Here is a 12208-nt window from a genome sequence, read left to right as displayed (position 1 = left end):
ATTCCCAGACCTCTTCAAGCAATTAGAAAGCTCAGTTTAAAAAACATGTAAAGAAGTCTGTCAAAACAGACTGGAGCTGAATGTCCCATGTTAAACTGTTGAGGATCACTGTACAAGAAACTTCGGGATTGCAGGTCCTCACAACCATCCTGTGCTGTACAGTGCAGAGGTCTGGAGGTGAGCAGAGAGACCCAAGGTGCTCATGGAGGACTTGTCAGGTAGGAGGTGTGAACATTAGGACCATGTCAAGCAGGGGAGAAGAAACAAGGGAAGCGTGTGACAATGAGATATTCTAAGGCAGGTGGAACCTCTGGGACCCCTCTCAGTATATAAGGTGCCACCGAATTCACAAAGAACTTTTTAACAGAATGAATTGTCCAATAATAGAACAACAGACTACACAGGATGTTGCTTCAAGGGTTTCTCCTTGGAGAACGTTAGGGAGGAGCTAGAAGTCCATGGATCTGACGTGGTTAACCATAGACCATGCTCAGGCAGAGGTCTATACACATCTCTGCCACCTTGATTCATTGGCTGAGCTAGCTTGAAGCCTCGCTGTGTGAAATCAGAGTGACAGTGTGTGTCACCCACACTCCTACTGGTCTTGCTTTCTCCATGCAAAATGGTCTGTTTTAGAGGGGGAAGCCAGTGGGGAGAGGGTTTTGCTTCTAGGGGCTTACATGGGCTCTATGTAGAATGAGAACAGTTTTTGGCCTTTGTGGTTTCCTTCTCTCCTGGGAATCTTTCTCTTCCACATCTCATCCTGCACCGAGCATCTAGCCCTGTGCTGCTTCCTGGGAGGGAATGAAAGATGCAAGTCATGGGACCTGCCCAGTAGGAACTCACAGTCTCAGGGAAGTGATATGAGATTGAAACAGAGCAACATATAACCAGATGCAAGGTTGTAGTGCAAGTGCAGGAGGAGCTGCAACTTCACTGAGGAGTTGAGACTTGAGCTGGGCCTTGAAGGGTGGAGAGACTGCCTGCCAGGGAGCAACATGATGTCTGGTGCTAGGAGGCACAGTAAGTTGCAGAGGGCTTCTCTGGCCACTCACTGCCCTGTTCCTACTGCTTACACCCCTAGTTGTAGCATGCTGGGAGACCAGGTGTGATTTTGCCTCATCCAGGCAACCTCATTTTTAGCAGCTAAAAGAATGCATTTCCCCAAAGTCTTTAGACCCATGTGGAAAATGGGATTCTCCTCCTGTTCATTCCACCTTGCTGCGAATCAGAGCTGCCAGCAGAGTCAAGATGCCCACAACCCCTGGCCTCTTAAGGGGCAGCTGATAGCTGTCTTTTACTGCTATTCTGATTGTTCTGGACTTTTTTCTAGCAGATACTTACAAGGGTATTTGTACCATTTCTTTTTGTAATTAAAGGTATTGTGGAAATTGTAGGGAAGGAAGGAATGACTGTATTTCTGGTATCACAGGAACTGTTCTGTAATTCTGTGAATTAAATGTGTGGACTTAGATCTAGAATGCTGCCTTCCTTATCCTCCTGGCATTTGCCATCTTAGCAGGTTTTGCTAAAGGGTCAAAGAGAGGATTCCCTCCCCAAACTGCTATTTGAAATGTTAACTTTGCAAAGAGGCACTGTGTTTTGTGTCACTTTTGTTAGTACTGTATTGAGCTGCAGTCGAATCATCCTCACCATTTAATCCAGAGCCTAATCCTTTTCCTCTCACCACAACCAAGCCACAGCGTGTAGGATGGCATTGACTTTGAGGATGAGCAGTGAGAGCACAGGAAGCTATTACACCTGTAATATTTTGACTCAGCACCGTTGCTTAATCTTTTCCATCTGCCAACCATGGTAACCATTTGGAGTGATGTCACTGATTAAAATAATGATGCTACCTAACTGCTTAATCCAGGAGATTGGTATATGCCTACTGTATCTGGGGATAAAGCAAGTGAGGTTTAGTGGATACTGTGTGCCCAACAAGGTGTTAGCTACTGAAGGAAATATACAAGTGTAATGTGTGCTAGCTTCAGTGTGGAGTTGAGCAGTTATTTTGTTGTGACTTTAGGAGACCTTCATGGGACCAGAGGGACCTCAGTTGGGTGCTGGATAAATTGGGAGTTTTCTACAAAAATTCAGCTCTTTGGCTGCTGAAAACTCAACACAGCGAGGTGATTCAGCTCATATTAGCTTGTCAAGTAACTATACAACTTTGCACAGCTGTTTCCAAAAGAAACTTCAATGGCGCTCTTTGATTAAGGGAATTACAATTTATGCCATCTCCAACAGTTCTTACAATTTATGCCATCTCCAACAGTTCTTGTGTGGAAGCAGCCAAAGTGAGGGAGATGGCAAAGGAAAAGAAAATGTGTCATCCCAGGACTGCAGAAGCCTGTGATGAATTATCCACAGGGCTGCTCCCAAGAGCCCGAGCACAGGGCTTTTTCAGCAGAGTTCCTGTGTCCAGCCTACCGACGCCCCGGAAGAAGAATTCTTACCCCCCTTCCCCAAATTAATACATGCCGGTTACCACCAAAATTCGCCAAGCCAGAGAGCAGGAATGCAGCATTGCAGGACAGCAGTGGCTGCTGGGTATTCCCTTAGCCTGCCCTCGGGCTTCCCTATACCGGTCTATTTTTATCCTCCCTGAGAATTATGGCTCTCTGTGAGTTTGATTTAAAATGAAAATGTGTCACTCAATTTGAAATGCTGTGCAGTGGCTAAGAAATATGTCCATTGTTATGCACATAAAGCCCTGTGATAAATTCACTGCCCAGGAAGAGAGGCTTGTCCACCCGCCACCCAGCTCCTGGGTCTTGTGCCTGTGCAGTCATCTGTCTCCCTCTCCAGAGAGTCAGCAGCTTTGTGTCCTGGAGAAATTGTGAAGCAAATACTGCTTACCCCGAAAAGTGTGTGTGTGGCGGGGGGACTACTTAAATGTACAATGTTGATATTAAAAAAAAAAAAAAAAAACACAAAACTCTGCATGAACTTGAGTTCTCCTCCACATCCTCCCACCTTCACTTCATAAAAGTGGCGCTTTCTGAAAAGACTTCCACTTCTTCCTCAACTTTCTTCTCCCCAATCCTGTAAAGAGTAAATAGCATAAGATTGGAGAACTAGAGGGAAGCTTTAGAAGTGGCCTGCTTCCTCTCCCTATTTAATCATGGTTGAATTTAAAACAGATGCACAGTTACTTCCCTTGCTATTAAACATCCCACAGAGGAAGAATAATACAGAACTGATTTTGGAATGATATGAGTCATTACCTCAGGATCTCACAGCCTTTGGGTCTGACTCTTTTGCCTGAGATCTGTCTTCGTTCCTTTGGACTGGAGCCTGACCCAGGGGTTTTCACGCAGGGCTGCACGTCAGTCATGGGGACATACTCAGCAGTCTCAGAAGCTGGGCCCCCTCAGACCTATTAAGTCAGAGCCTGAGACTGAGCCCTGAACATCTGCATTTTGACAAGTTTCCCCAGGTGATTTAAAAATGCATCCTGCCTTAAAATCATTACCCTGAAGGCATGTGTTGGCCCCTGGGTAAACTACAAGCCACTTCGTCACATCCAGGCAGTGTTAGGATGGATTGGGTTTTCCTGTGTCCTCGCTTTGTGTCTCAGCTCCAACTCGGAGCCAGTGGGGAGGAATTGTGTTTCCTTCCCTCTGCAACAAAGTTCTGCAGGTCTCAGATCTAGGGCCACTAATGAGGCTGAGCCTGTGTTCCCCTAGGAGGCCCAGGACATAGTTGGGGGATAAAGGGAAAGGCAAACATGGAGTGTTTCTGATGGTGTGGGTGCTGGGTGAGCATCTGACAACCTTTGCACTAGGAACCCCTCCGTGAGTTTCAGAGCTGAAAAATCATATGTATTACTTTATAAAGGCCACCCACAAACCTCTAATGTTTTCATCATGTTATCTTTTCAAAATTTAGATATAATTTATCTACTATAAAATTCACCCCTTTAAAGTATGCAATTTCAGTTATTTTCATTATATACAGAGTTATACAACCATCACCACTGTCTAATTTCAAAATGTTTTTATCACCCCAAAAGGAAACCCTGTGCCCATTAATAGTCCCCACTCCCAGCCCCTGGCAAGTGCTAACCTACTTTCTATTTCTATAGATTTGCCTAGTTTGGCTTTTTCATATAAATGGAATCATATAATATGTGTCCTTTTGTGTCTGGCTCTTTTCACTCAGGGCTGTTTTCAAGATGTATCCATGCGCAGCATCCATCAGTAGTTTATTCCTTTATATTGCTGAATATTATTTCATCAGATAGATGCAGCACATTTTGTATTATCTGTTCATCAGTGGATGGATGTTTGGTTGTTTCTACTTTGGGGGCAGTAAGAATGCTGCTGTGAACACTTGTGTACATGTTTTTGTGTAGACACATTTTTTCTCTTGAGGGTATACCTTGGAGTGGAATTGTTGTGTCATATGGTAACACTCTCCTCTTCTGAGGACCTTCCATATTGTTTTCCACAGTGGCTGTACCATTTTGCATTCTTACCAGCAGTGTACATGAGGGTTCCCATTTCTATGCATTCTCATCAACATTTGTTCTTGTCTGTCCTTTTCATTATAGCCATTCTGGTGGGTGTGAAGAGGTATCTTGTGATTTTGATTGGCGTTTTCCTGATGACTAATGATGTTGAGCATCTTTCATGTGCTTGTCCATTTGTACATCTTCTTTGGAGAAATGTCTATTGATCTCCTTTGCCCATTTTTTTTATTGGATTACTTGTCTTCTTGTTGAGTTATAGGAGTTATAGCAGTTGTTTATATATTAAGAATATGAGAACCTTATAAGACATACGACTTGCAAATATTTTCTTCCATTCTGTGAACCATCTTTTCACTTCCTTAATAGCGTTCTTTGAAGCACAAAAGCTTTTAATTTTGAAGAAATCTGTTTATTTCTTTGGTTGTGCATTAGGTGTCATTGCATTAGGTTGTGCATTGCCTAACCCAAGGTCACAAAGACTAACATCTATGTTTTCTTCCAAGAGTTTTACTGTTTTAGGACTTTGATCCATTTTGAGTTAATTTATGTGTAAGATGTGAAGTAAGAGCCCAGTCTCATTCTTTTGTATGCATTTATCCATTTGTCCCAGGACCATTTGTTGAAAGGATCCCATTGACTGTTGAGGAAGGCAAGGTAGACAGTGACAACTTCATAAAGGGATAAAGAAATATACCCAAGAAAAGTGAAGTAATCAGATCAAGTCCTCCAGATAGAAAAGAGCCACCATACCGCATGTCCACAGGTTAAGGATGCCCGTTCCTGTGAGCCTTTGAGAAGGTGTCCCTCTCTTCTCTGATTTTGGCCTCTTATGTCCCTTTAGAAATTTTGTCCATCCCTAGTACACTTCCAAGGGAAACTCTTGTATCCAGCATCATCTATTTCTCTGCTGATTTGTTCCTTCAAAAAGGAAAAGAAGTGTATGTTGCTTGGTGGCATAATGAAGATTATCCATGTCTCAATATCCAGAGAGAGCCTGTTGGTCCTGGTAGGTATGCCTCACAGCATGGCCAAACAATTCTGCCCCACAAATTGCTGCTGGTTTCCATGTGAGACCTTGTAGGGAACAAAGTCCTGCTGAGGCTCATAGGTTCCTGTAAGGCTCTTTAACTAGAAAAGAAGCATACCTTTTGTATTCCACCTCCATGTGACCAGAAATCCTCCAGCTAGGTTGCATGATGGTATAGTGGAGTACCTGAAAGGATGGGTTGACCCACCTAATTCTGACTGGAAGAGCCCTGAGGGATTCTTTACCATTTTCTAAGGGAAACTTAGGTTACCCATCAGGACATCTTTAGGGATTCTTTTTGTGGACTGATGTCAGAAGTTGTGTGATTTAGAGCCTTATGCCATGGTCTTACTGGAGGGACTCTAGGGTTTGTCTGATCCAGCCAGTCCCCTCATGAAGAAACATGCCCGAGGGAGAAGAAGCACAAAGTGCTGTAACTCTGCAGCTCCATACCGTCTGTCCACATTGGTCCACTGGGGCCCTTGCAAGCAGGCATGTTGTTCTGCAGAATATTTGCACGTGCAGATGGTTAAATCCAGTGTTAGGCTCTGTATGGGAGCTCCGTTAGCCAAACACATCCCAAAGCTACTGCGCTTCCTGCACCATTCTTAGCAGCCATGTTACCACTCCCTGCCTTGAGCCTGAGGAGCTCATTACAAGGAAACATCTTTCCAGACTGGTGGGTTCTGCTGAATGCCTGTCCTGGCTCATCCCATATTGGCTTTTGTTACTGTCTCTGATCTCTCCCTCTTCTTACCAGGAAGCAGTCACGGGTCCTGGGCTTCTCCCATACACCCAATTGTGACTCCTTGACCCTGTCAGGGCGTCTGCTCCCCAGCAAGCTAGAGGCATTCCAGGTGAAGAAGGCCTTGATTCTGGAGGAAGCGTGCCACTGAAGTCCAGAATGCTCAGCCAGGCCCCTGACAAGCAAGTCAGAATCCAGGGAGAGCAGGGCTGAGTAAGAATTATGTTCCTGGAGTCACTAGATTTGGGATGAGGGCTCTTCTCCCACCATTAATGTGGAATGGAATGGAAGAGCAGCCAAGCCAGGATTGGGTGATTGGGTTAAAAGACGTCTCCTGGCCAGTGAGCCACAGAGCCACACTGAGTAGGGAAAGGCGTCTCCATGGCCATCTGATGAGGGTGGGGGTCATGCTGTGGAGGTGATGGAAGTCGAGAAAGTGTCTTGTTCTTCTGGAGTAAACATTTACAAACCATGTTCTGGAGTAAATGTTTTACAAACATTTGGGAGCATTTTTGATGTCTCAGTGAATGGGGTCAGGGATAATGATCCAAAGATGCTGCATGGTGTTAGGACTGTCCCACACCCAAGGGTGCTGCCCCAAAGCCAGTAGCACCCTCTGTGAGAAACACTGGTAGAAAAGGTTCACCGTGTTGAATGGTCAGGAGAATACCCATTTTTAAAACTGTAATTGGCAACTGAGTATAAAGACACCATGACATAGGTGCTGTAAGGGTTAAACGTGGGTCAGAGAGAGACTTGAAGGAGGTGCAAATCTCGCAGAGGAGCTACCCCTGCACGAACATATCCACAACACGAGGTGGAATGCTCTCTGTCCCACAGTGGACTCAGAAATAGCTAAAATGCTGTGAGAGGGGGAGATTCCGTCATGGCAGCCTCAAGAAACCCTGGACAGCCCGTGGTCTTCATGAGTGGGCTGTTCCAGCTTTAGGTGATTGCAATGAACACACACCCAAAGGTCCCCACCAAATCAGAATGCCCCTTTAAAAAGTTCTATTTTTGGAAAAAGAATCACAAATTCTCTTAAGCTTTACTTTGAAGATTTTCCTCTTAAAGGTGAGGGAGCCTTTCTTGTGAGAGTTTTATCTCTGAGGGTTTTCTCACAGAAATCCACAGAAAGGAGAATTCACATTTGATGCTGGGTCCTTCGGGGAGCGACATCTTTACAGCCCTTATGCCCAGACCCCATAGTGGGTACTGACCTCTCTTGGTCCCTTCTGAGGGTGTCGCCACCCTCACGGCCACGAAGCGATGGTGGTGCTTCTCAGTGGACGGTTTGCCTTCACACAGGAGCTGGCATCTCCTCCCCTCTCAGCCTCTCTGCACACCCTGTCTGTGGTACAGCTGTGTGTGAAGGACACCTTTGTGAGAAAAGGGGAAGGGAGTGGCTTAGGCAGGAAACAAGAGAATTCCGGTCTTTGGAAGCTTTGGAGCTCTCCATACGCCCCATCTCCTGAACTCCCTGGCTACTAAAGCCCTGTGGTGCTTGTATGAGATGGGTGATGTTCTCTCCACTGAACAGGTAGGGGAGGGGAGGCATCCAGGCTGGGACTGGCCCCAGTCACACTGCTGGCCGGCATCAGAGCCAGGCTTCTGTCCTTCTGTTCTCCAGGTTCGTCCTGTACTGGCCTTGATGTCTTTGCAGCCACAGCTCCTCACTCTAGTAATTTCCTTGAGTTATGGATCTGTCAGCAGTAAGAGGTTTTCAAATTAGAAGCATTTAAGGTTTTTAGCCCAGCTAAATGATGCTTTAATTATTTCCCCAGTGAAATTGCAAACTCTTAAGGAGAACTAAAACAAGTGTGTACGCAAATAACCATGGTGCATAATGTGGGCAGTGCCCTCAGACACACGGAAGGAAAGGGCAGGGCAGCTTTAAAGGGGGAGCCCGCACCTGAGCAGGTGGGTCAGCAAAGCCAAAAGAGTCAAAGATGGATGGTGAGCACTGGGAACAAGGGGACTTGGACTCTGTGAGGCCCTTTTTCATATGGTTTCTTCCACCTGATTCTTACCCAAATCCATCTCACCCCAAGAGAAGTGTCTATATTTAAAACTTGGGGGCCGAGACAGGAAGAACCTGGGAGAAATTCAGCCATGCTGGCATGTGTTAAAACGCACATCTGATGGGCAGTTTATCGGTTCTGGCTCTCTCTTCCCCAGGATTTCTGCATTAAGTTGTTCGAGTATGGGTCAGGGCTTAGGAGAGTTCTGGATATTTATTGCACATGATAAAATAATTAAAACAGCATATAGCTAGGCAAATAACCTTAAATGTTTCCATTTTTAAAGCCTCCTGTTAGAGATAATCAGCAACTCAATGGGTTTGGTTCACAGTCTTTCCACTACTAGAGGGACAGGAAATAGTTTCTGCTCGGTGAGTAAAGGGCAAAGGGCAGAGCAGCCCTTTCCAGGCCATAAGACAGAGGCCTTGGTGCTCTAAGCGCCCTGCGCCCTTCCTTCTGAAGGGAATCCACATGGATCTGATGAGCAGGGCCTTGTAAAGACTCATGAGCTCTGAGCAGAATACGGGCTCTTGTTCCCTTGTGCCACTACGTGCGTGACAGATGGGACCAATTAAAGAGGGAACGGGCATAGAGACAAAGTAGGTTAGTGGTTGCCAGGATCTGTGAAGAGGGGCGAATAGGGCAGAATAGGGTGTGATAGTTGCACAACTTTGCAAATATACTAACAATTATTGTACACTCTAAAGGGATATATTTTACACTATGTGAGTTATAGCTCAAACTTAATTTTATAATGGTAAGGAGCCATTTTACGTAGAGAAAAAAAAAGGAAAAGGGAGAGATGTCATTTTGTTATTTGCTCTTATACTCACCCCTTCTCTGAGACCCATGGCTGTGTTAGACATCTTCCACCAGACCAGGAAAAGTGTTTGCAAAGGAGCAATGAGGGAGGGGGAAAGGCAAGGAGCTCATCCTCCATTTTCCTTCTCATCCCAGGCTGCTGGGAGGGACAAGGCCTCCTAGGAACCCAAGGGCTGCAATGCTGGAAGATCTGCAGCTCTGAGAGAACCTACTCCAGGCACGGTGTGCCCCTACTGCCCACCATGCTGCAGCTGAATCCAAAGCTGTATGTGATACTCCACAGTACTTGTTTCTTTTTCTTTTTTTCTTTTCTTTTTTTTTTTTTTTTTTTGAGACAAAGTCTCTGTTACCCAGGCTGGAGTGCAGTGGCATGATCTCGGCTCACTGCAGTCTCCACCTCCCGGATTCAAGTGATTCTCCTGCCTCAGCCTCCTGAGTAGCTGGGACTACAGGCATCCACCACCATGCCCAGCTAATTTTTGTACTTTTAGTAGAGACAGGGTTTCACTATATTGGCCAGGATGGTCTTGAACTCCTGACCCCAAGTGATCCACCCACCTCAGTCTCCCGAAGTGCTGGGATTACAGGTGTGAGCCACCACACCTGGCCAAACTTTTACCTTGTTTCTTTGGACAACATTTTTAAAGGGCCCTCTTAAAAGGCAGAAGTGCTTCAGGAGAAGGGATACAATCTACTTACTCTCTTTTAATATCTCAAAATGAGTGAGTTTACCTGAGTATGAGACGGGAGAGTTCCCTGGCCCCCTGTCACAGGGTGTGCTACGGGGGTGTGGCTCTCTGTTTGCTGCTGTAAGCTCAAACCCCTTATGGAATGGGGAGCAGGCAGAAGGGCAGGTGCTGGAACCGGGGCAGGCCCTTTTGGGCTCTAGCCCCACAGCAACATCTAGGGGTGGGAGCCTGCAACTCCTGAAGCCCCAGTGTCACAGTGCTGTTTTAGCTCTGCCGTCGGTGGATGGCTTAAGTGTTAACCAGCTCAGTGCCCACTTGGTACCCGGGCCCTTGTCCAGGGTCCTGGAAGAGTCGGGTCACACATGGACTTGAAGGATGGTTGCTGGGGGGTGGTTATTGAGTGGTGGAGGTGGCTCTTAGTGGAATGAATGGGGAACTGGAAGCAGGGGATATAGTGGGAAGATGATCTTCCCCTGGAGTTTGGCCATCCAGTGGCTGAACTCCTCTCCCACCACCCCCAGGTGAACTCCTCTCAGTGTTCAGATGCTCTTTCTCTTCTCTCTTTCTGTTGTGCTGTTCTGCCATTGATCTGCTTGTCTCTTTGTCTCCTTGTCTGCCTTTGGAGCCTGGAGTTTGGAGTTTATATGGGTATAGGATAGGGGGCGTGGTGGGCCAAAAGGCAACTTTTTGGTCGCAAAAACAGGAATGCCCATCCTCATTTAGGGCCATGGGTATCCAGGCTTGAGGGTAGGGCCTTTGCCAGGGAACCATCCTCTTCTGTCCAGTATTTCCCTGTCTCCTGTCCATATCAGGTAGTTGGACAGTCACATAAATTACTTCCACGTGAGGGGTATGGACAGCACATGCCTCGGAAGATGAGAGTGAGTGGGGGGGCTGCCTGTACACCTCCACTGATGACACAGAGAAAGTGGGGATAGGCTGGACTGACCTTCAGAGGGATGTAGAGTGAAAATTCAAAGTCTCCTTAGAGTAGGGATTGTGCTGAGTCACCACATGACTATATGAAGAAGTTGTTGAATACCTCCCAAAAATTGAAAGAAGAATTAGTTTCAGGAGAATGAGCCTATGTATGAATCGAGACCACCTTAATGAGAAAGGGACAGACCCTACCTGGAAATAGCAGATTTGCTCATTGGAAAGACTGCATTTGTTTAAGCAGAGACCATTTCAGAGGCTAAGGGGAAAACTTAAGGCTTTCTTTAAAGATTCCCCTCCCACACAGACCAAAACAGCACTCACCTACATAGGTAGGGGTGTTGTAAATGCTCTTAATTATGTGAATTGCTGGACATTTTCTTTACAGTGGGCCTGTATTACTCTAATAATCAGAAGAAAAAAATCACAAGCAAAATCTACTTTGGGGAGAAAAATGGTTCCTTCTATACTGATTAAAACATAAACCATGTTATCTCTCCAGGGGTTAGGAAACGGCCACTTGTTATTTGTTAACATACATATTTCTGCATTTAAAAAGCTGTTTACAATGAGCAGTATTCTATAAGAAAACCAACATTTGAAAATAAAGCTGTGCTCCAGGTAAGGCTCCTGCTACTGAGGAGTGGAGCACTGCATGCTTGGGCAGTATATTAGACTGTTCTCATGCTGCTAATAAAGACATAATCAAGACTGGGTAATTTATAAAGAAAAGGAGCTTTAATGGATTCACAGTTCCACATGGCTGGGGAGGACTCACAATCATGGCGGAAGACAAAGGAAGAGCAAAGGAACATCTTACATGGTGGCAGGCAAGAGAATGAGAACCAAGTGAAAAGGGAAACCCCTTGTAAAACCACCAGATCTCATGAGACTTATTCACTACCACCAGAACAGTATGGGGGAAACCACACCCATGATTCAATTATCTCCCACTGGGTACCTCCCTCAACACGTGAGGATTATGGGAGGTACAATTCACGATGAGATCTGGGTGGGGACACAGCTAAACCATATCAGGCATAAACCTCCTGTTTAGTCCTCTAAGAAGTACCTTCAAAACTCACCTTTTTTCCAGCCCTCCAGCCACAATTCCAAGAATCACCTTTACACTGAAATTCTTGGAGGGCCCTGGGGAGGACAAAACTCCCCTGGGACTGTTCTGCTGCTCTGAGAATGACTTTGTGCCACAGTGTTGACCCCATGGGGAACTGTCTGAGGTCACTCATGGCTTTTGTGTGGCCAAGAGGCAGAATGTGTCACCGGATGCCCCTTTGCTTTCCCTCCAGGTGGGCCTACCATGACTTTTTCAACCGGTATCGGGTGCTGGTCAAGAAGAGAGAGCTCGCCAACACAGACAAAAAGGCTATCTGCAGGTCTGTCCTGGAGAACCTCATCAAGGTGAGCCACACAGCCCAGCTCCAGGAGAGGCCTGACCAGGGCCCCTAAAGATTGAGGGGGTGGCGTCAT

At 46.1% G+C, this 12208-nt stretch overlaps 1 protein-coding gene across 2 annotated transcripts in view; it reads left to right on the top strand.

Moving 5' to 3' along the window:
• Window positions 1–12208, top strand: part of MYO5B (myosin VB) — a 370702-nt gene that overhangs the window by 269363 nt on the left and 89131 nt on the right. For both annotated transcript variants that reach the window (XM_024235813.3, XM_054537888.2), the window contains exon 18: window positions 12028–12139. In XM_024235813.3, coding sequence (XP_024091581.2) covers window positions 12028–12139 — 112 coding nt within the window. The remainder of the gene's footprint in view (window positions 1–12027; window positions 12140–12208) is intronic.

The sequence above is a fragment of the Pongo abelii genome, chromosome 17 (genome assembly GCF_028885655.2).
Source record: "Pongo abelii isolate AG06213 chromosome 17, NHGRI_mPonAbe1-v2.0_pri, whole genome shotgun sequence".
NCBI classification, from domain to species: domain Eukaryota; kingdom Metazoa; phylum Chordata; class Mammalia; order Primates; family Hominidae; genus Pongo; species Pongo abelii.
The sequence above is the reverse complement of the archived record's forward strand: the minus strand, read 5'-3'. Positions and strand labels throughout refer to the sequence as shown.